Source organism: Eulemur rufifrons, unplaced genomic scaffold (assembly GCF_041146395.1).
Source record: "Eulemur rufifrons isolate Redbay unplaced genomic scaffold, OSU_ERuf_1 scaffold_81, whole genome shotgun sequence".
Lineage (NCBI taxonomy): Eukaryota > Metazoa > Chordata > Mammalia > Primates > Lemuridae > Eulemur > Eulemur rufifrons.
In genome coordinates this window covers 745,910-766,593 of record NW_027182863.1, presented here as the reverse complement: position 1 = coordinate 766,593, position 20,684 = coordinate 745,910, and the positions used below count along the sequence as shown (strand labels likewise).

The window sequence follows — 20,684 nt, the reverse complement described above, 5'->3', positions numbered from 1 at the left end:
GAAAGTGACAGCAGAATAGACTGCTGGCGCCACCCAATCGCATCCCGCCGGGCCGCGCCGGCCCCGCCCCTCGGGCCGAGGCCCCGCCCCACGCCGACTGCCCCCGATACTATGCCCGCGGCGGCCCCACCCCTCGGGCCGAGGCCCCGCCCCACGCCGACTGCCCCCGATACTATGCCCGCGGCGGCCCCGCCCCTCGGGCCGAGGCCCCGCCCCACGCCGACTGCCCCCGATACTATGCCCGCGGCGGCCTCACCCCTCGGGCCGAGGCCCCGCCCCACGCCGACTGCACCCGATACTATGCCCGCGGCGGCCCCACCCCTCGGGCCGAGGCCCCGCCCCACGCCGACTGCCCCCATACTATGCCCGCGGCGGCCCCGCCCCTCGGGCCGAGGCCCCGCCCCACGCCGACTGCACCCGATACTATGCCCGCGGCGGCCCCACCCCTCGGGCCGAGGCCCCGCCCCACGCCGACTGTACCCGATACTATGCCCGCGGCGGCCCCATCCCTCGGGCCGAGGCCCCGCCCCACGCCGACTGCACCCGGGACTATGCCCGCGGCCCCACCCCGTACCGGCGCCTCCTCCTTTGGCCGAAGTTTCGGCCCCCTCCGCGCGCGGTTTCCGGTTGACCCGGAAACGATTCTCTGGAGCCGAGGTCCACTCTGGTGAGTGCGCTCTGCTGTCTGTAGTCGAACTCTGTACTGCAGCCCCCTCTCCGCCCGGTCCTCCACACCGGGTGTCGGGAGTCCCCGCGGACGTCTCGGGCCCCGCATCCGCCCTTCCGCCGGCGCGCAGTCTGGCGGCGCCCCGAGGCGCTCCAAGGCCTTTTGCGCCGATGATGTGGCAGCGTCTGTGTCCCATTCTGGTTGCGGTTAAAACGCCTCGGGGTGGTCCTCGCACGGCCTCTCTGCCCTCTCTTTACCGTCCGCCCGCCGCGTCCCGCGCCGCGTCTGGTCCCCACTCGGGACGTGGACTGTCGCCCTTCGCCCCCCGCCTCGCCCTTCTAGTCCCTCAGGGCAGTCCTGGGACTCTGCAGAAGCCAGTCCGCCCTGAGGCACCTCCCCATCCGTGGCCCCTTGGGGCTGGGTTCTGCGGCCTCCCCAGACTTCCCCTTCGGGGTCACCGCCTCAGGGAAGCCCCTGAGCCCGGGGCTGAGAGAGGGGACCAGGCCTGTCCTGTGACCCCCCCTTGTCCGTGCACAGTTCCCTCCCACGGGCTCTGTGTGCCGTCCCCGTTTGCATTCCTGTGGATGTGGAGGTGGCGCAGGGGATGAGGAGAAAGGAGACAGAGCCAGCTAGGGAGGGAGAGAAAGGGAGGGAAGTTTGGAAGACGGGAAGTGGGTGGGTGGGAGGAATGTGGAAAAATAGCGTTAAGGAGAGTAACCTGGACAAGGAGCGGTGGGATAAGTGAAAATAGAAAAAAATGAGATCAGCAGAGAGGTGGGGGAGGAGGAGGCCTTGACCCCCAGTAGCAGAGGGCGTCAGAAGGGTAATTCCCAATTCATCAGGTGGTTTTCTAATTCCCAAATTCATTTTACTTTTTAGATTTATTGTGTCAGGTTCAGATCATGAAGCCTCAGTACTGCTCTAGTCTTAATTATATATTGAAAATATTTTTTGTTGTTTAGTAAATACTTTTATATAACTTAGTGTGTATTTGGTAAGAGTATTGATGATTTTTTTATCTTAACAGTCAAAACAAAGTTTAAAAAGTCTAATATTCAATAACTTCCTTTCTTCTCATATGATCTTTTAATTAAGTAGGCTGTGGGCAGAAGTTTCCAACTAAGTATATGACCTCTTCCAGTTTTTTGGTCCTGTTTTCTGCAAATATTAAAGGATGAGCTGGATTGTACTGGAACTTAGTTCCAGCAGATCCTGTATGTTCATAATGAATAAATTGCTCAGAGATATTACCAAAGCTGACCTTTGTTATGTTTTTCGGTGCCAATAATTAGGCCTTTAAATGTTCATATTTTTGTTGGTTTAATGTAATGTTCTGGGAAAGAGAAGTTAAATGCTTTTGATGAATATGATTAAAACCATGAAAGACAAGTTGCTTTTGATCAGGAGTACGACATATGATCTGGTATCTTTAGGGGCAGGGATGATAAGGGCAAACTCTGCCACTCTTTCACGCAGACTTTGTCATTCCTGTGAGGCCAGCGCTGGTTACTGTCTACTAGCCTTTCGATTTTACCTTTCCACCTGACCCGAAACACACACATGCTGATACAAGGCAGCTGGACAGGGAGGAGAGCAAGATTCTTTAGGCATAGAACAAAGCTCTCTCTCCACTGAAGAGCTGGCACTTCCTTCTGGGAAGGGAGCTTGGAGAAGGAAGGGCAATGCAGTCTGGGTATTCAGGATCCAGGGACAGGAGAAAGCCTGGGAAGCCCAGGGAACGGAGGAAGGGAAAGCCTCTCCCATTGGTACCTGGTGACCTTGTGTTTCGTCGGCACTAGCAGAGACCGTGGGCTCTGACTGCAAGGGTCGGCCCGGCTCACATATATACAGCTGCTGAGTAGAGTGTGGGCTTCACTGGGGCGAGAAGGCATGACGAGGAACGGTGCAGGAGTTTGCTGTCTGGAATCCCTGATGGTCCCCTGGAAAGCAGAAGACTGTCTGTTTCACGTGTTGCGTTCTGTCCCGTGTGTGTGACGGTGGTAATGGAAGGGGGCATGTTGATTGGAAGCCCTGAAAGGCATATTCTTACTACTCAGGAATGACTTCTCAAGACTGAGAAAGAAGATCAGAGAAGGAAAGTGAGAAACAGGAATGACATTTTCACTGAAAAAAGTTGTCATTGATTGTTCTGTTCTTTCCTTCCCAGAATGGTGTTTGTAGAGTGTGCTAATCTCTGACTCTCAAGTATCCTGGCCTAACACGTTTCTTAATTCACGCATAGCCTTCCCTTAACCCCCGTCTGTTGTCATACCAATACCATCGTACTGTGAACCAGTGACATAGAACTGGTGAAGTTCCATTTGTGGGGTTGTATGGGAACGGCTTCACACCCCAACATGGATTAGAGAGGAGGCGCGGGCCCCATTGTGTCAGTGAGGTTGGACAGTAGGGGTTATTTAGGGGGCCCTGGATGTGCTGTCAGATATCTGTGGACCAGGATTAAAGAAACCACACATATCAGTAGTGAGTTGTTAAATAATAGGACAACTGGAAAAGAAGGTTGATGAGGGGAAATTTGTTCTACCTGATTGCATGATACATTTCAAGCTTAACAAAGCGAATCAGTGTGGATCTGGCCTCAAAGTATTAATAATTTGGGATAGAAGGAACGTTTAGAAACTGATAGCCGTAGCAGATTAAGGTGATATTTCGTCTACATTATAGAGTATGTTTTATTCCATAATTGCTTTTAAAAAATGGAATCAACCTAAATGTCTAACAATGAAAGTTTTGTGAATTGTTCATAGCACATCCATTCCAAGGAGACCTTGATGTTCATGGATTTGTAAAGAATGTTGCGTTGGCTGTTTATCAGCACCCTGACTGCCCTGCAGATGTCTGAGGGTCCGTCCGCTTTGGGTAAGTTGAGTTTTGATTGCTGGGTCAAGGAGTAGCGCATTTTGTATTGTAATATAGTCTAGCAAGGGGCACCCCAGAGCTGCATGGATACCCTAATCTACCACCAACACGTGAAGTTTCCCTACAGCTTTAACCAGGGCTTTATACTATATGTATATTTCTTGTAGATTTGGATAAAATGACAACTCATTATATTTATTTCCATTTCACAAATTATTTTTGAGACAGAATAAATTTTATTTTTTTATAGATAGAAACATGCAAATTGAATTGTTCTACTTATTTTTGATGTATTTTAGACATTTTATATTGTAGTTTAATCATACACACACGTGCGTACACACACACTTTGGTATGTTTTTGCATTGAAAAGAAACTCCTTCCTTCATGCCCTTTGATTTTTTATTTTCCTTAGGAAGGCATGACCTATTTTATATGATTAAAATAATATGTTTCACTCAGTCCTGATATTATATTGTTTAATATTGTGTTTTGAATATTTGACTTATTTTAAATTTTCAAATCATATAGGTTTAGATGAAATTTGTCTTGTCTCCATCTTTTGCATTTTGGTTGTATCCTCACCCAAAATTAAAATACAAAATTGTCTTTTAGGCTACTTCTCATTGTTTTAAGTGAAGTACCACATGTGACTTTTAAGTTTAGGTTGCGTTGAATTTCTGCAGTTACTGAGGTTTGATGTCACTATTTCCTCCAGTCTAAGATTTGGTTTGCCAGGCTTTATTCATGTCATTTTTATGTGCCCAATAAGTTTCTAAGTTTCTTTACATAGGACTGCAACTTTATTTCAAATGAGAGTCGTAATGTTTTGCTGTTGTGAGTAAAGACCGATTTTCGTGTGTTTGATTAGTTTATGAGTTATTGCCACTAAACAGGAGATACTAATTTCAGTACATTCGGAATAGTTTTGCCCACTTTTTAAATATTAGTATTAATAGTTGAAATAGATTCACCTCCTTTTTTGAGTTTTCAGTCATATCATCTGAGAATAACTAAAGTTTCAACTCTTTGACTGCATTTTTGTATTCTCTCTCCTTTTTTCTCTTGTCTTGGTCTGGACTCAGGCATTCCGTGTGGTGGTGAATGGCAGCAGCCCTGGCTAGCCCCTTTTTTCCATCCTTACCTTCGGTGGAAGTACAGCAGTTGTGTACTGCTAAATATGTTTGTTGAAATTTTCTTGATTAACAAGAATTAGGCACCCCCCCCTTGACATGATTTTTAAAGATTTTAAATTATTATTTTTTTTTTTTTTGAGACAGAGTCTCACTCTGTTGCCCAGGCTAGAGTGAGTGCCGTGGCGTCAGCCTAGCTCACAGCAACCTCAAACTCCTGAGCTCAAGGGATCCTCCTGTCTCAGCCTCCCGAGTAGCTGGGACTACAGGCATGCACCACCATGCCCGGCTAATTTTTTCTATATATATATTTTTAGCTGTCCATATAATTTCTTTCTATTTTTAGTAGAGATGGGGTCTCGCTCTTGCTCAGGCTGGTCTCGAACTCCTGAGCTCAAACGATCCGCCCACCTCGGCCTCCCAGAGTGCTAGGATTACAGGCGTGAGCCACCGCGCCCGGCCGATTTTAAATTATTTTTAAAGACTTAATTAAAAATATTTTTTCAAGGGTCTATTGATGTGATCTATTTTTTTAATCTGTAAAATTGAAAGTAATGAAAGTAATGCGTTTTCTAGTATTGAATCATCCTTTCATTATTGCAGTAAACTCCACTTTACAATGTTCTGGTATTATTTAACCACACGTGTGATGGCCAAGTGGCCAAAATAAACAGCTAAATGGCTAAAATTGTATGAATAATTTTTGCAGATATACTCAGTAAAGATTGTTGAAACTCCTGAGGACAGGCTTATTTTTCTCCTCTGGAAGAATTTACATTACAGAGGAACTATAAGTGATTTAACATGTTGAAGACTCTCACAAATCCCTTTTAGAGATAGACTCTGATATATAATTTATATATTAAAATAGGCTAATTAGATTGTTCTCCTTATTTAGGACTGAATGTTTATTTTCAGTTTACATTTTCTTGGAAGTTAATTTATCCTGCATATTCAAGTTAATGAGAATAGAATTCTTCCCATTTCTTACATTTTAAATTATTGCTTTGAAATAAGTAGATGATCTGTTTTAATTACCAGTGTTATTTTTTTGATAATTTTATTCTCAAAACTTTTATTTGATTTCTGTCAAATATGTTTCTTTATTTCATTCTTTGGTCATTTATTTAATTGTTTTATTTTTTCAACTTTTATAAAAATCTACTTATTTTGTAACAATTTGAAAAGTTAAATAACTCCTGTTCCCTTTTTCCTTTTCTTGGTTTATAACTGTTTTTAAAGTTTTACATTTCTTCAAGATTACAGTTGTAGCCATAAGTCCATGGTTTTGACTACCTTCAGTCTTCATGGTTATCAGGACTCTAATTGGAACACCTCTTTGATTTTACTGGACCCTGTTGTTAAACACATTAACTGCCATGTGAATTGTATTTAACTCACACTAGTCTGAGTCTGGGGCCTTGTGAAGCAAATGTAACTCACATGTCTCTTCATCTTGGGAACCACAAAAACTATTTTTCAAGTTACAGATAACTCTTGCACAGAAAACAATAAAAAAGAAACAAATTTTTCATTAAATTAGAAAAGATCCTATTGGTTTTGAAGTTTTTGTTCTATTTTCGTAATAAGACACCACGGCCTCAAGGAAGAAATTTTTTTTTCTAATGTAGCAGTCTGTGTTAAACTGTCTTTGTCAGTTTGCTTGATTTGTTTGGCCTGCATGATTATTGCATATTTTCATTTTGATTTTAATATGTGGTAAAATCACAAGTACCTATGGCCTATTTCATGTACTGTTTTTTGAAATCAGCTGGTATTTTCTCTGGGTCAACTACACAGTCATATTTGACATACACCCACTGGTATACTGAAGTGGAAAAAAGAGTCTTTATAATTTGGATAAAGGTTCAATTTGTATTTACTAGTTATATGTAATAAGTCTTCAATATGCCTACTCTTGTTATTGCATTACAAATATAATGATCTTAGAACACATTCTTATTAAGTCCCCCTGTCAAAGTTAAGGAATTAGCACTTTCTCTTTGAATTTCTAATTATGTGTTTTTCCAACATATATTATTAGCTACGTACACATTTGTGAATATCATATTTTGGTATTCAATTTTTGTAGGATTATGGACTTGACTCCAGATCCAAACCCAGCATGTAGCAGACCCACCAAAAATGTACATTAAGCCCCCAGCACTATTGTAACCCCCACGGCCTGTGGCCTCTGCCATCTGCCCTCCTTAGCCCCTTGAGATGTGGCCATCTCCGTTGGCATAACTCCGCTGTGGCTGTTGGTGGATCTCATCCTTAGTGTGCCCTATTGGCAGGGGGTGGCCCAGGCCTGCACAAACTATTTCTGGGCTCCTTGGAAGACTTAGAAATTTCTGAAATTGCTCATGAGGGTGGGACGCCCTCTGCATGGAAAAGAAAAACAACCTGCAGGCCTCTAGATCCACATCCATCTCTCTTGGCACCTATAGTGATCTAAACGTAATCAGGGGGTCACAGGGGCCTTGGATGCCCTTCTTACACCTCCACGGTCTGCAGTGGTGATTCCCACACTGCTGAACCAAGGTAGAGAATTCTGAGGAGGCTGGTGTGGGTTGGGACACCTTATCCAGCATTTCTAGGAAGGTAAGAGTAGTTTGTGGGCCCTTGAGTAGACTTAGAAAAAATTCTGTAGTGGCTCTGTTGGGCCAAGGAAGCCCACCCTGCAAAGACTAGCACCAGAAGTTGATGGAAATTTGATGGGACATGCGGATTTTTTTGTGAGGCTCAGGCAAGCCAGGGATGTCATCTCTGAGGCTGTAATGCCTGCTTGGTGGGTCTTTGACTCTGGAGAATGGCTTGGAATCATTCAGAAGGCCCATACAACTGAAGTATGCTATACTGCATACAGTATAGCAGGAATCTGGGAGCAACTATGTATATGTATGTATGTATGTTGGGGAACCCTCCACAGTGACCTTCAGTAAATTGGATAATCTCTGTGTCCAGAGCAAGCACAAAAATCATCCTTAATAGTAAATGTGTACCTAAAATAATATTAAATAATAGCATAGTATCAATATTATCATAATGAGATTAGTATTGCTGCTAATAAGAATGATAATACACCTAAGGAGACGGGAGATTAGAGGACAGACTTTTCCCGATGAGTAACACGGTACTGATACTGGGCCTCATGGAGTACTTTGGAGTCGGGGTCTTAGATTTGCACAATGAAACATGTTTGTAAGGCAAACACAACCAGCAGGAGGGAAAAGAAGACCATCCTGCAGGAGGGCATGGGCTAATTTAGAAAGTCCTTTGCCAGCTCACCAAAGAGAGGCCTGTGAGGTAGAGGAGAAGGGAACCTGTTGTAGGGACTCCCCTGTGCACACAGCCCACAAAATTCTTGACTTCGCCCACCTGGCTGACTTGTAGAGAATCCTTGAAAGGAAGGCAAGCCTCCACCTCCACATCCAGCACACAAAGGCCCCACCTACAACGTGCATAGAACCCCCAGGACTATCTCAGTCCTCACTGCCTGGCTTCCCTTCTGCTGTCTGTTCCACTGAGATTCCTGGAGACGCAGGCGCTTTGGTTCATACTTGTCATGGCAGAGCTGTTGAAGGAAATCATCCCCAGGCTCCCAGACCAGCACTGGGCTCATGGACCTGCTTGAGCAGTTGCCAGGCTCCCTGGAGGAAAGAAAATGTTGCAGTTGCTGTGTCAGGTTGGTCCAGCTTGTCCTGGGTAACTGAGTGGATGTTGACCATTTCCAGATGTTCAGGCAGGCCTAGAAAGCCCTATTTGAGCCTCAGTTGTTGGAAGTGGTGGTCCCAGGCTCCTGAACTGATGTGCAAAATTCTGAGGAGGCTTGGGCTGGCTATGTGTATGTATATTGGGGAAAGCTCCATAACGATCTTCAGGAAATCGGACACTCTATGTTCACAGAGCTGAGATATCAATGTGTGACAACAGCCACAAAAATAATACATGGTAACAAATGTAATAACAAAAATAATGATGGATAACAATAGTGATGATGGGCCGGGCGCGGTGGCTCACGCCTGTAATCCTAGCACCCTGGGAGGTCAAGGCGGGAGGATTGCTCGAGCTCAGGAGTTTGAGACCAGCCTGAGCAAGAGCAAGACCCTGTCTCTACTAAAAATAGAAAGAAATGATTTGGACAGCTAAAAATATATATAGAAAAAATTAGCCGGGCATGGTGGCGCATGCCTGTAGTCCCAGCTACTCGGGAGGCTGAAGCAGAAGGATCGCTTGAGCCCAGGAGTTTGATGTTGCTGTGAGCTAGGCTGATGCCACGGCACTCTAGCCCGGGCAACAGAGTGAGACTCTGTCTCAAAAAAAAAAAATAAAATAATAGTGATGATGAACATGATTCATTTTAATATTCCTGCTATTACTAGTAATAGCAATAAAAATAGGAGCTAGGAGATTAGACTCCATTAAGTGAGTGAAACAGTAATGACTTGTGCAGTCGAGGGGTAGTTTGGAGTCAAGTCTTAGGTTTGCATACTGGAAAGTGTCCAGTAGCCAACATGAACGGCAGGAGGAGAAAAGAACACCAGCCTCGAGGAGAGTGTGGTGAACATACGGATGGATGCACCACTCCGGCTGGCTGATTTTCCACATTTATGCCATTTAGAGCGTTTCAAGTATGATTTCTTAGGTGTTTAGAAAGACGAATGCTATGAAAATTATTTCCCACGTTCATAAATTTATTTGTAGATTTCAGTATAAATTATCTCACATTAACAGGAGAACTTTGAACAAAGGCTTTCACACATAGATGACATTCATATTGCTTCTATCCCGTGTGGATTTTCTTGTGGTGCTTAAGGTTAGAGCAGGTAGTGAAGGCACTCCCACACATACGATACCCGAATGGTTTCTCTCCGTGTTGAGTTCTCTCGGTTGTCTAAGTTTTGCACAAAGGCTTTCCCATACATTTGACATTCATAAGTTTCTCTCCACTGTAAATTTGCTTATGTCATTTAAAGAATAAATCATCACTGAATTCTTGCCGACGTTCATTCTAGGGTTTATCTCCAGTGTACATTCTCTCATATTGTCTAAGGTTAGAACAATAACTACTTTCCCCCATTGGAGACATTCGTATTATTTCTCTGCAGTGTGTCTATTCCCTGAAAGCTATTTCGTATTGATTACAGTCATAGTTTCTCTCCAGTGTGGTTTCTCTGCTGTCAGTAGAGGTGCAAACTCTGACTGAAATATTTCCCACATTCCTTACATTTGTAGTCGATAGTGTTGCTTTCCAGACTGAGGTAGCACAAGCCAAGTAACTGCTGAGTTATGAGAGACAACTTTTCTATACATACTGCATTTAAAAGGCTCTTACTCTGTGTGAAACCAATGCTATGGAAAAAAAAAAAAAAGACTTTTAAAAGTTTAACTCCATACATTTTTTCACTCATTTCTCTACATTTGTTCTTTGTGTTGATTATTCAGTGTGACCATCCAGTTAAAATCTTCCCTGTCTTGGTTTTAATATTTACTGATTCACGTGGTATGTTACTCTCATTTAGAACATAGGATTTCTTTTTTTTTTTTTTTGAGACAGAGTCTTGCTCTGCTGCCTGGACTAGAGTGCCATGGCGTCAGCCTAGCTCACAGCAACCTCAAACTCCTGGGCTCAAGCGATCCTCCTGCCTCAGCCTCCCGAGTAGCTGGGACTACAGGCATGCGCCACCGTGCCCGGCTAATTTTTTCTATATATTTTTAGTTGTCCAGCTAATTTCTTTCTATTTTTTTTTTTTTTTTTAGTAGAGACGGTCTCACTCTTGCTCAGGCTGGTCTTGAACTCCTGACCTTGAGCGATCCTCTCGCCTAGGCCTCCCAGAGTGCTAGGATTACAGGCGTGAGCTACCACGCCCAGCCAGAACATAGGATTTCTGTTTGTACTTTCTGGCATCTCAACTGTGGGATTGTAGCTGTAATTTTGAAGTCTTCATCATGTCTCACATGCTTGTTAAATAAGCCCACATGTATTTTTTTCATTTTAAGATGTTAGGTTGCAGACATTTAAAGAAAACTTTGAATTAAAAATAGGCAAACTTTTTTTTTTTTTTTTTTTTTTTTTTTGAGACAGAGTCTCACTCTGTTGCCCAGGCTAGAGTGAGTGCCGTGGCGTCAGCCTAGCTCACAGCAACCTCAAACTCCTGAGCTCAAGGGATCCTCCTGTCTCAGCCTCCCGAGTAGCTGGGACTACAGGCATGCGCCACCATGCCCGGCTAATTTTTTTTTTTCTATATATATTTTTAGCTGTCCATATAATTTCTTTCTATTTTTAGTAGAGATGGGGTCTCGCTCTTGCTCAGGCTGGTCTCGAACTTCTGAGCTCAAACGATCCGCCCACCTCGGCCTCCCAGAGTGCTGGGATTACAGGCGTGAGCCACCGCGCCCGGCCAAAAATAGGCAAACTTTTATGCTGAGACAGTGTTCTGTCGAATGTTGCATTCACGTGCTTGTCCTGCCTTTGTAACTTTTCCCATACGCAGGTTTCTAATGCGGAGGGCTCTCATGGAGGTCGCCGCTCACGTGCCGTTTCGAGGGGTGGTTCCTACAGACACCCTTTCTGGAAGTTATCTTGTCTTCTAAGTCTGCATTCACTAACTGAAAAAAATGGGAGGATAAAGCTGTTACAGTGTACGCTGAGAAATAATGAAAATGTTTTAAAAGTGCACTAAGCACATGTAAATATGTTTTAGTATTGGCCTTAACATAAGAGAAAGAATTCAAAATGGAAATTTATTAGTGAGCAGGATGACATTTTAGGAGATTACAAAGCAATACACATTTTCAGGATGTGAATAAGAAAAAATAAAATCAGGATGGAAAGGTGGTGATGCGGAGGTCAAATACCGTCAGTCAAAAAGACAGGAACTGGAAAAGGGTTCTCTGTGAACGTATAGCTCCGGGGAAAATACAGAAATTCTTTAGAGGAGAAACAAGTTCTGAGGAAAGTACAGATGGATGGATGAATAGATCCTGATATATAGCAGTAACTCCCGGCATTATCTCACTCTGCTTTTCAGACATAGTCTGGAAAATCTGAAGCGGATGTTACCGGGTCCTGCTCCCTCACCGAACAGGCATTTCCTTGGGCTGGTCTACGCGTGTCTGACTGGGGCATCCTTTCCCTTCACTCGACTTCTCCTTTCCTTTTTCCGGTTGGGAAATCTCATGTGATTGGCAGAGTTGATATTCTGAGTGTGGATCGAAAAGGTACATGATTTTTTTACTTCTGTCCTAAGAACAAAGTGTGATCCTTAAGGTCAGGGTAGGCTGCCAAGGGGGGAAATGTGGACTCTCAAAGGAATTACGGCGCGAGGAGAGAGGAGGCCATGATCGCTGAGAATGCTGCAGGTCCCTCTGCAGGTCAGTAAAACTATCTGGCCTCGCCCCACGGGCACTGTGGCCTCCCGTTGCTGTTGCTGACACCCACACTCAAAGACAGGATGAAGAATCTCAGGAATTCAACCAGGGAAGAATTCAGATTTCCTCAATGAGTTGAAACTAATTAAACATAAGATCCACCAGAAAACCGTCAATTGGGGAAAAACAACAATGTGTCCTCTCCTGATTTTAACAGTGTGATGGCTTTGGCTAGTGCTCCTTGTGAGGTAGATGTGAATACTTCCAAACTGCATATAAGTAAACTAAAATCATTGCATTTTGTATGCTAATTAGCCCACGGCACTCGAAAAGTTCTTCAGTTCCCCCTGACCCCAAACTCTGGTCCTTGCCTCACATCACGTGTGTATTTTGTTCACGTTCGTCGAAACCTCTGTGGAATTATTCACTAGCACTGGTTTCGCAGCCTCATATGAAACTTCATTCCCTTCCCAATCTGCCCTGCTCATCTCTGGGATAGAGCTGTCCTCAAACATCTCGGCTTCAGCACATGGGGTTTCAAGCAATACCATTTCCTTAACTCTTTTTTTTTTTTTTTTTTTTTTGAGACAGAGTGTCGCTTTGTTGCCCAGGCTAGAGTGAGTGCCGTGGCGTCAGCCTAGCTCACAGCAACCTCAAACTCCTGGGCTTAAGCGATCCTACTGCCTCAGCCTCCCGAGTAGCTGGGACTACAGGCATGCGCCACCATGCCCGGCTAATTTTTTTTTTTTTTCTATATATATTTTAGTTGGCCAGATAATTTCTTTCTATTTTTAGTAGAGACGAGGTCTCGCTCATTGCTCAGGCTGGTCTCGAACTCCTGACCTTGAGCGATCCACCCGCCTCGGCCTCCCAGAGTGCTAGGATTACAGGCGTGAGCCACCGCGCCCGGCCGCATTTCCTTAACTCTGACTTTCGTCTGTCCCCATGTTACTAGCTATCAACCAAACAACTTAAGAATTGGTTTTATAATGAGGTGGAGCAATTAAATAATTTATTCCATGTTGGATGGATAAGTGGTCCCCATCCTCTAACTCTAGCCCTTAAAATCTCTCAGACCAGAAAGTAATAGCAATGCATAGACCAGAGACTTTTGCATGCCCTCTCAGAATTACAGTCATTGCTGTTACCTCTGCAGTGAGCAATGTGATCATCCTTCATTCCTGCCCCACCCACACACGTAACTTCTCCCTGCAGACTTCCATCAGCGTCAGTTTAAATGTTCTTCATGGAACATTTAAACATTTGGTGATCCCCAATATGTGTTAGCCTCCCCTTCCCTTCCTTGTTCCCGTAATTGTAACTCTACAATCTCTTGATGTCATCCCTGTAATTTATCATTATAAATTTTTTTTTTATTTTTGTCTATTTTCGTCACTGGTTTAATTGCAAAAAAATTAACCCCTGAGTGCTATGATGAGGCAAGTTTCTCTTTAACCATTAGTATTGAGTTATAAATCCAGAGAGAATGCATGTTTGCAATAATCTAACCTACTCTGAGGTAGCCTGTCCCCAAATCCCATAAGTCAAATAATTATCTTCTGATCTAAAATTAATTTATAGTTAGTATCCTTTCATTTCAGCTTGAAGAACTACCATTAGCATTTCTTGTAAGATAGGTCACTGAATTGATTAACCCCATCATAGAATGGAATCTGAGGTTGCTTGGTTGATAAACAAATTCGTGCAGAAGAAATCTATAAGTCAGAGTTGAGGGAGTGATATTGCCAGAAACCCCATGTGGTGGAGACAGAATGATTCAGAAACGGTGTATCCGGAAGGCCGGGGGCAGGGCGGGGGGGTGATGGAGTGAGGCTCCAGAGGGCTGGGACGGATGCCGGAGAAAGACTGCAAGTGCACAAACGAGGAATAATCCTCAAATTCTACAGTGTTTCCTGGAGGTGGAGACCACAGTTTACGTGCGGCCTGTGGCAGAAGAGCACCATGAACACGTTCTGTTACAGCCAATGACATGGGGACAGACTGAAGTCCAAGTTAATCCAGGTCCTTGTGATTTGGAATCACGGAGGGAATTTAAAACTTCACAATTGCATGGGCTTATTAAGACTCATATAAAACTCAATGATTTTCACATTCTTATCTCTAAAATCAAGGTATTTGTATCTTCTTTATTAGCAACAATAATCATAGTCTTCTGACCTGGAAGAAAGAAGAGAGGCTTCCCCCGTTTCTCTTAGATCACACTACATGTCCCTGTTGGTTGGACTGGGGCTGCCTTTAAGTGACAGATTGGGGTTTTGGGACAGGTAGGTCTGGAGACTGGACAAAACTGGAGTGTCACTGGTTTCTTTCATCTTCCTCAGATTTTCCTTGTGAGTACTTGGAGTGTGTGAGTGAAAACCCAGGGGAAGACACTTGTTGGCTGAGCTAGGACAATGCAGTCACGGGTGAGTGGGGAATCCCTCTTTCTACTGAAATCGTACCCCTGTTGCCGGCCTATGGGCAGGTTTCTCCAGTTAGCGCGGATGTCTAAGTGCGCTCAGAGCGATTCAAGGATCTGAGCTCCACTTAAGATTCCTCAGGTCTCTGGAATCGTCACACTGGCTCAAAGGCTCAGCAAGAAGTAATGTCCTTCAACATTACACTGAGGTGTTCCAGGCTCTCCTAAGGCTGCATCTTACAGAAGAGATGTGAGAGGTTTTGTTTCTCTCTTCCAGCCTAAGGCCTTGTTGGGGAAAGAATTCACTCATTAACCATGTTATTGGCAGGAATGGGCTTAGGAGTGTGGTGAGTGCTGTGATGAAGATGAATGAGAGCAGGTTACAGGCCACAGAGAGGCAGATGTTTTCCCAGGTGAGCTCAGTCAATCCAGTTGTCAGGTGCTGGAGGAGGGCTCCATACCACTGAAGTGAAAGCAGATAGGTTTAGGTCAGAGAAGACAGTGAGGAAGCATTCATTTATAGTCCCTATTTTAAAAATCTTTAAAGGTTGGATAGAACATATTTGCACTTTTTGGAAAACTTCTAAAAAAAGAAAACTATAATTCTTGCTATTACTTTTATCTCCAAATTAGCCTTTGTTCAAATTTAATAACGGGAAGCAATGGATAGGGAGTATTGTTTCCTTCATTCTGGCTGTGCGTGTAGGTGAAGGAGTATAGGAAATGGACTAAATTTAAGGACCTGGGGACATTTTTGAAGTGGAGAGAGCAGAACAACAAAGGCATTTTTTCCCCCCCTGAACATAGAGACAAGATGAAGAAACAAAAGAGAGGATGATAGCTGGTGTTTGTTGGTCGCAGAAGAAATTGAGAACGGAGTCCTGAGAGCATGGGAAGGGTTAGGATGAGACTGTCCTTCAGTACAGAGGTCTCAGAGCTCCTGGCTTGTGCTGCTGAACCATTTATCCTTGTCTGTGAACACCAGAGTTGTGTAGAGATGAGAGGCTGCATCTACTGGTTCCGCCTTCTGTGTAAAAGTTGTACAGTATACAGAATCCTTCAGCCTTCTCAGTTATTTAATGAATAACATACCTGTGACTTGTACCTAAAAAATGTTTGACACATAGGAAGCACTTTACACATTAGCTCATTGGATCCTTCAGAACTCATAGCAGGTCTTTGTTTCACTGATGAGGAAATTGAGGTCCCGTGAGGGAATATCTAACTGTGGTCATGATTAAAATATGACAAATCGTGGATACTGCTTGTCTTGTGATGAGTCTATAGATTTTTTTTTTTTTTTTTTTTTTTTTTTGAGACAGAGTCTTGCTCTGCTGCCTGGGCTAGAGTGCTGTGGCGTCAGCCTAGCTCACAGCAACCTCAAACTCCTGGGCTCAAGCGATCCTCCTGCCTCAGCCTCCCGAGTAGCTGGGACAACAGGCATGCGCCACCATGCCCGGCTAATTTTTTCTATATATATTTTTAGTTGGCCAGATAATTTCTTTCTATTTGTAGTAGAGATAAGGTCTCACTCTTGCTCAGGCTGGTCTCGAACTCCTGACCTTGAGCGATCCACCCGCCTCGGCCTCCCAGAGTGCTAGGATTACAGGCGTGAGCCACCGCGCCCGGCCTAGATTTTGTTGAAGTTGATGGTGATGAGAATTTTAGTTATAAGTTTCCAGGTGCAAATTTTATGATTAGTATCTGGACGTTATACTTACAAGTTTATTGAGAAATCTCCAGGTTATATTATGTCACACTTCATGTGATATTTCTGCATATGCAATTTGATGTGTGAACATATCTGAAAGCCAGATTCCCAGGTTAGATTGAGAAACAGTGTGACTGGAACCCAAACACTATTTGCGCTTTCTATTCGTACCACCCCCACTTCCTTAGTACTGTCACTTCGACCATGCTCCACGGAGCATGGGCAGAGATGGCCCATTTTGGAGCAGAGTGTTCGTAATGTTTTAGGAATCCATGACCTTCGAGGATGTGGTTGTAGACTTCACACAGGAAGAGTGGACCTTGCTGGACACGTCCCAGAGGAAGCTGTACAGAGACGTGATGCTAGAGAACATTAGTCATCTGGTCTCTATTGGTGAGTCTCTTAATGTTTAGGATGCATGTATGTTACAGTCATCCATTCTTTCATTGATTAATTCATTCCACAGGTATTTAGAATAATAGCTTTCCCACCTATCACTGCAGCCTCTGCCTTTATGCCTTCAGAACTCTCACGACTACCTGCCAGCAATTTGTTTCTTTACTTTTCACTTATTTTAATATATCATCTCAACTAGAATGTAATCTTTTTGACTACAATTTAATGTTCTTCTTGCTGTTCAGTCCCCAAAACTCAGAACAGTGGTGGCAGTTCACTGTCTTTGAATGGATAAATAAATGTATTTATTTTTTAAAAATAACGATTCTGTTGTAGAGACTATGTCACACAGAACCTAGATTGTTCTGATAGAGCTTATGTTTACTTGATTCTTTTTGGATATAATATTCAAATACTATGAAAACTCGTAATTTCCTACTGATTGAAAATACTGAAGCCCTGCAACCTGTCTTTGAACTTAGTCATAGCGGTTAGCAATTATAGGTCTTCAGCGTCTTTGGGAGCAAGTTCAAGAGCCATCCCTTTGCTCATGAAGGACTGTCAGTGTCTTCAAGGTACTCTTCCTGGGCTGACCTTCGATGGCTACCTTAGTCTCCTCAGTATTATGCCCTGTGCTTGATCACCACGCACAGTTGCCCTGTGCTTGATCACCACGCACAGTTACCAGCACAGGACTCAAAATCCATGCATCTTTTCCCCACAAACAGGCAAACAGTTCTGCACATCAGGTGTGCTTTCCCATTTGGAGCCAGGAGAGGAACTTGCAAGAGAAGGAATAAATGTTCTGCAAGGCCGGAATCCAGGTGAGCTCCAAGAAGCAGTGCTTCAATAGAAGGAAGAGGAGCATGGTCAGTGAGTGAGTAGGCCCTAAGAGTTATCAAGTGAAGATTTCTTAAATTAGTGATATTTTCTGAAATGTAGGCAAAGCCATAAGGGAAAAATTCATGAGATGTTACTATGCCTTGCAGGCATCAATTTCTATTCAAGTGTCTCTCTGTCATTGTCTTTGCCTTTAGTAAAGGGGATGTCTATGTACTTATTGGAGTTAAGCTTTCACATAATGACCCTTGTCATGATCATCTTTGAAAATTTTCCTTTTTTCCCCAACTTACCATTTTTAGTTTATTTTTTTCATATCCTGAAAATGTCAGTTGTCAATGTCCTATATTTTACTCTTTAGAATATCCTTTATTTAACATTCTTTCCCTGTCTGTGTGTCAGTATTTGAAATATACTCAAATGGGCTTGGGGGCTGTTTAACATATTCATTCCCCTAAATGCCAATCTGGCAATTGTTTTTTTCAGTTATTTCTGGTAGAAAAGGTGACTTTAAACAAGAAACAACATCCATACAACATATCTATCAGAAGGGCACATCCACCATCAGCACAATGGTAAGCTATGTTGGTGTGAATCTGTTCTTAAAAATAGAAACCTAGAAATGGAATAAGTTTAGAATTTGGTATAGTTTACTGTACTTAAAGTTGGGATTAAGGGCTTACCCAGCAGAAGGTTTTGGTTCGTTTGAATTTAGGGAAGAAATTAACTTGACGTAAAACCATAACATGAGGTCTTAAAACAGGAAAATTATATAAACATGGCTATGTGCCTGTACTTTGAAACGTAAAGTCTTAAAAATCTGTCAGATGGCTCTTCAGCTGGGATGCTACAAAAGAGAAAATCTCCGTGCATGCAGTTTGGAAATATACCATATTTATGTAACTAATACAAGAACAATTGTAACTGGAGTCTACTACTGAATGATTACTCTAGAATTAACATGTAGAGAAATCAAGGAAGGGAGGAAAGAATGTGGACAATCCTCTAATATCTTTCATTTCCTTCTCAAAAGCAGAGACTTCATACTCAAGAGGATCCTTTTGAATGTAATAATTTGAGAGAAGATTTCACTGATCATATAGCATTGACTCAAAATATGATGAGCCACATGGGAAAGAAACACTGTGTAAGCAAAAATTTAGGGAAATCCCTCAGTGACTGGCTATCCTTTAATCAATATGAGGAAATTCACACTAGATGTAAGTCGTATGAAAGTCATCTATGTGGTTATACCTTTAATCAGAGCTCTTCCCTTAGACAACACAGTAAGACTCACACTGGAGAGATAACATTGGAATGTGATGTGTGTGGTAAAACCTTCAGTAAAAGTTCTAATCTTAGACGACATGAGATGATTCACACTGGAGAGAAACCACATGGATGTCATCTGTGTGGAAAAGCCTTCACTCATTGCTCTGACCTTAGAAAACATGAGAGAACACACACTGGAGAGAAACCATATGGATGTCATCTATGTGGGAAAGCCTTTAGTAAAAGTTCTAACCTTAGGCGACACGAGATAATTCATACTAGAGAGAAAGCACATGGATGTCATCTGTGTGGGAAAGCCTTCACCCATTGCTCTGATCTTAGAAAACATGAGAGAACTCACTTTGGAGAGAAACCCTATGGATGTCCTCTGTGTGGGAAGGCCTTCAGTAAAGGTTCTTACCTTAGACAACATGAGAGAACTCACAATGGGGAGAAGCCATATGAATGTCATCTATGTGGAAAAGCCTTTTCTCATTGTTCTCACCTTAGACAACACGAGAGAACTCACAATGGGGAGAAACCACATGGATGTCATCTATGTGGAAAAGCCTTCACTGAGTCTTCTGTGCTTAAACGACACGAGAGAACTCACACTGGAGAGAAACCTTACGAATGTCATGTGTGTGGGAAAGCGTTCACTGAATCTTCTGACCTTAGGCGACACGAGAGAACTCACACTGGAGAGAAACCATATGAATGCCATTTATGTGGAAAAGCCTTCAATCACTCTTCTGTCCTTAGACGCCACGAAAGGACTCACACTGGCGAGAAACCGTATGAATGCAATATATGTGGCAAAGCCTTCAATAGGAGTTATAACTTTAGACTTCATAAGAGGGTTCACACTGGAGAGAAGCCATATGTATGTCCTATATGTGGGAAAGCTTTTAGTAAATGTTTTAACCTTAGACAACATGAGAGAACTCACACAAAGAATGTAATAAATGTATAAGATTCTTCAGTCATAGCTTCAACCGCTAAATACACCAGAGGACTAACACATTGAAGAAACATTATGTTTATAATCAGTGTGGAAAAACTTTTATTCATCATTACTACACTCAACCTAAATTAACTCAAAATGGCTAGAATCCATATGTATTTTGTCTATATGGCACAAACTTCAGACACTGGACTGCCCATATACAATATGAGAGAATCAAAGTATAACTCACTTGAATATGGAACAATCTTAATCCACAGTAATAACTGTTAAACAAAAGGGAAATATCACACAAGAGATTCTATGCATGTTATCAGTGTGAAAATCCCTTAATTTATAATTTATCCTTTAAACAAGTGAGTAAAATCCACAGGAGACAAACCCTATTTCTGTAATTTCTATGCATTATCATTTTACTAATCACCACTTTTGGTGTGCAGAAGAAGTCACATAGTATAACTAATAAAACAGGAAATAAGTGAAAATATTTTATCCTAGGTGGATTAGGGCTCTTGAACAAGTCAGATATTCTTAGTGGAGAAGTTACCCAATGAAAAATCATGAGAACTTTTTTTATTAATAGAGCAACATTTGTAGGATAGGTCTGGATCCACGTGATGTAAAACACTCTAAATGTCATGAGTGGGGCAAAGTGATCAGTTAGTTACTCATTCCTTAGTCAATACCAACATTTTTCCACTGAGGAGAAAACAATCTTTACAGGAAAATGGAAATAGCTTCAGACAGATTTCTTGTCTGAAAAGTCAGACTGGGAAGAAAATTCTAAAAAGCCATCGAGCATACACTTGAGCAAAAAATTCAGAATTTTGGACAGACTTATTGAAAATATGTAGGATAAAATGTACAATTCTGAAGTGACCTGGGAATATTGAACACAGAACTGTCTAAGTAATAAGAAATGAGATTGAGGCCGGGCGTGGTGGCTCACGCCTGTAATCCTAGCACTCTGGGAGGCCGAGGCGGGTGGATCGCTCGAGGTCAGGAGTTCAAGACCAGCCTGAGCAATG

At 42.9% G+C, this 20,684-nt stretch overlaps 1 protein-coding gene across 5 annotated transcripts; it reads left to right on the top strand.

Moving 5' to 3' along the window:
* The first annotated feature begins 646 nt into the window (after positions 1-646).
* ZNF596 (zinc finger protein 596) lies at positions 647-19,906 on the top strand. Of its 5 annotated transcripts, none has more exons than XM_069464621.1 (8): positions 647-667; positions 3,436-3,547; positions 11,715-11,904; positions 14,397-14,480; positions 16,451-16,577; positions 17,309-17,404; positions 17,907-17,995; positions 18,457-19,906. In XM_069464621.1, the coding sequence occupies exons 4-8, from the start codon at positions 14,469-14,471 to the stop codon at positions 19,663-19,665; spliced, it is 1,533 nt and encodes a 510-aa protein (XP_069320722.1). In that variant the 5' UTR covers positions 647-667; positions 3,436-3,547; positions 11,715-11,904; positions 14,397-14,468; the 3' UTR covers positions 19,666-19,906. The 5 variants fall into 5 exon arrangements, with proteins under 5 accessions (XP_069320722.1, XP_069320718.1, XP_069320723.1 ...); XM_069464617.1 differs by having other exon boundaries at positions 18,454-19,906; XM_069464619.1 differs by lacking the exons at positions 647-667; positions 3,436-3,547; positions 11,715-11,904 and adding an exon at positions 13,788-14,076 and having other exon boundaries at positions 18,454-19,906.
* The last annotated feature ends 778 nt before the right edge of the window (positions 19,907-20,684 follow it).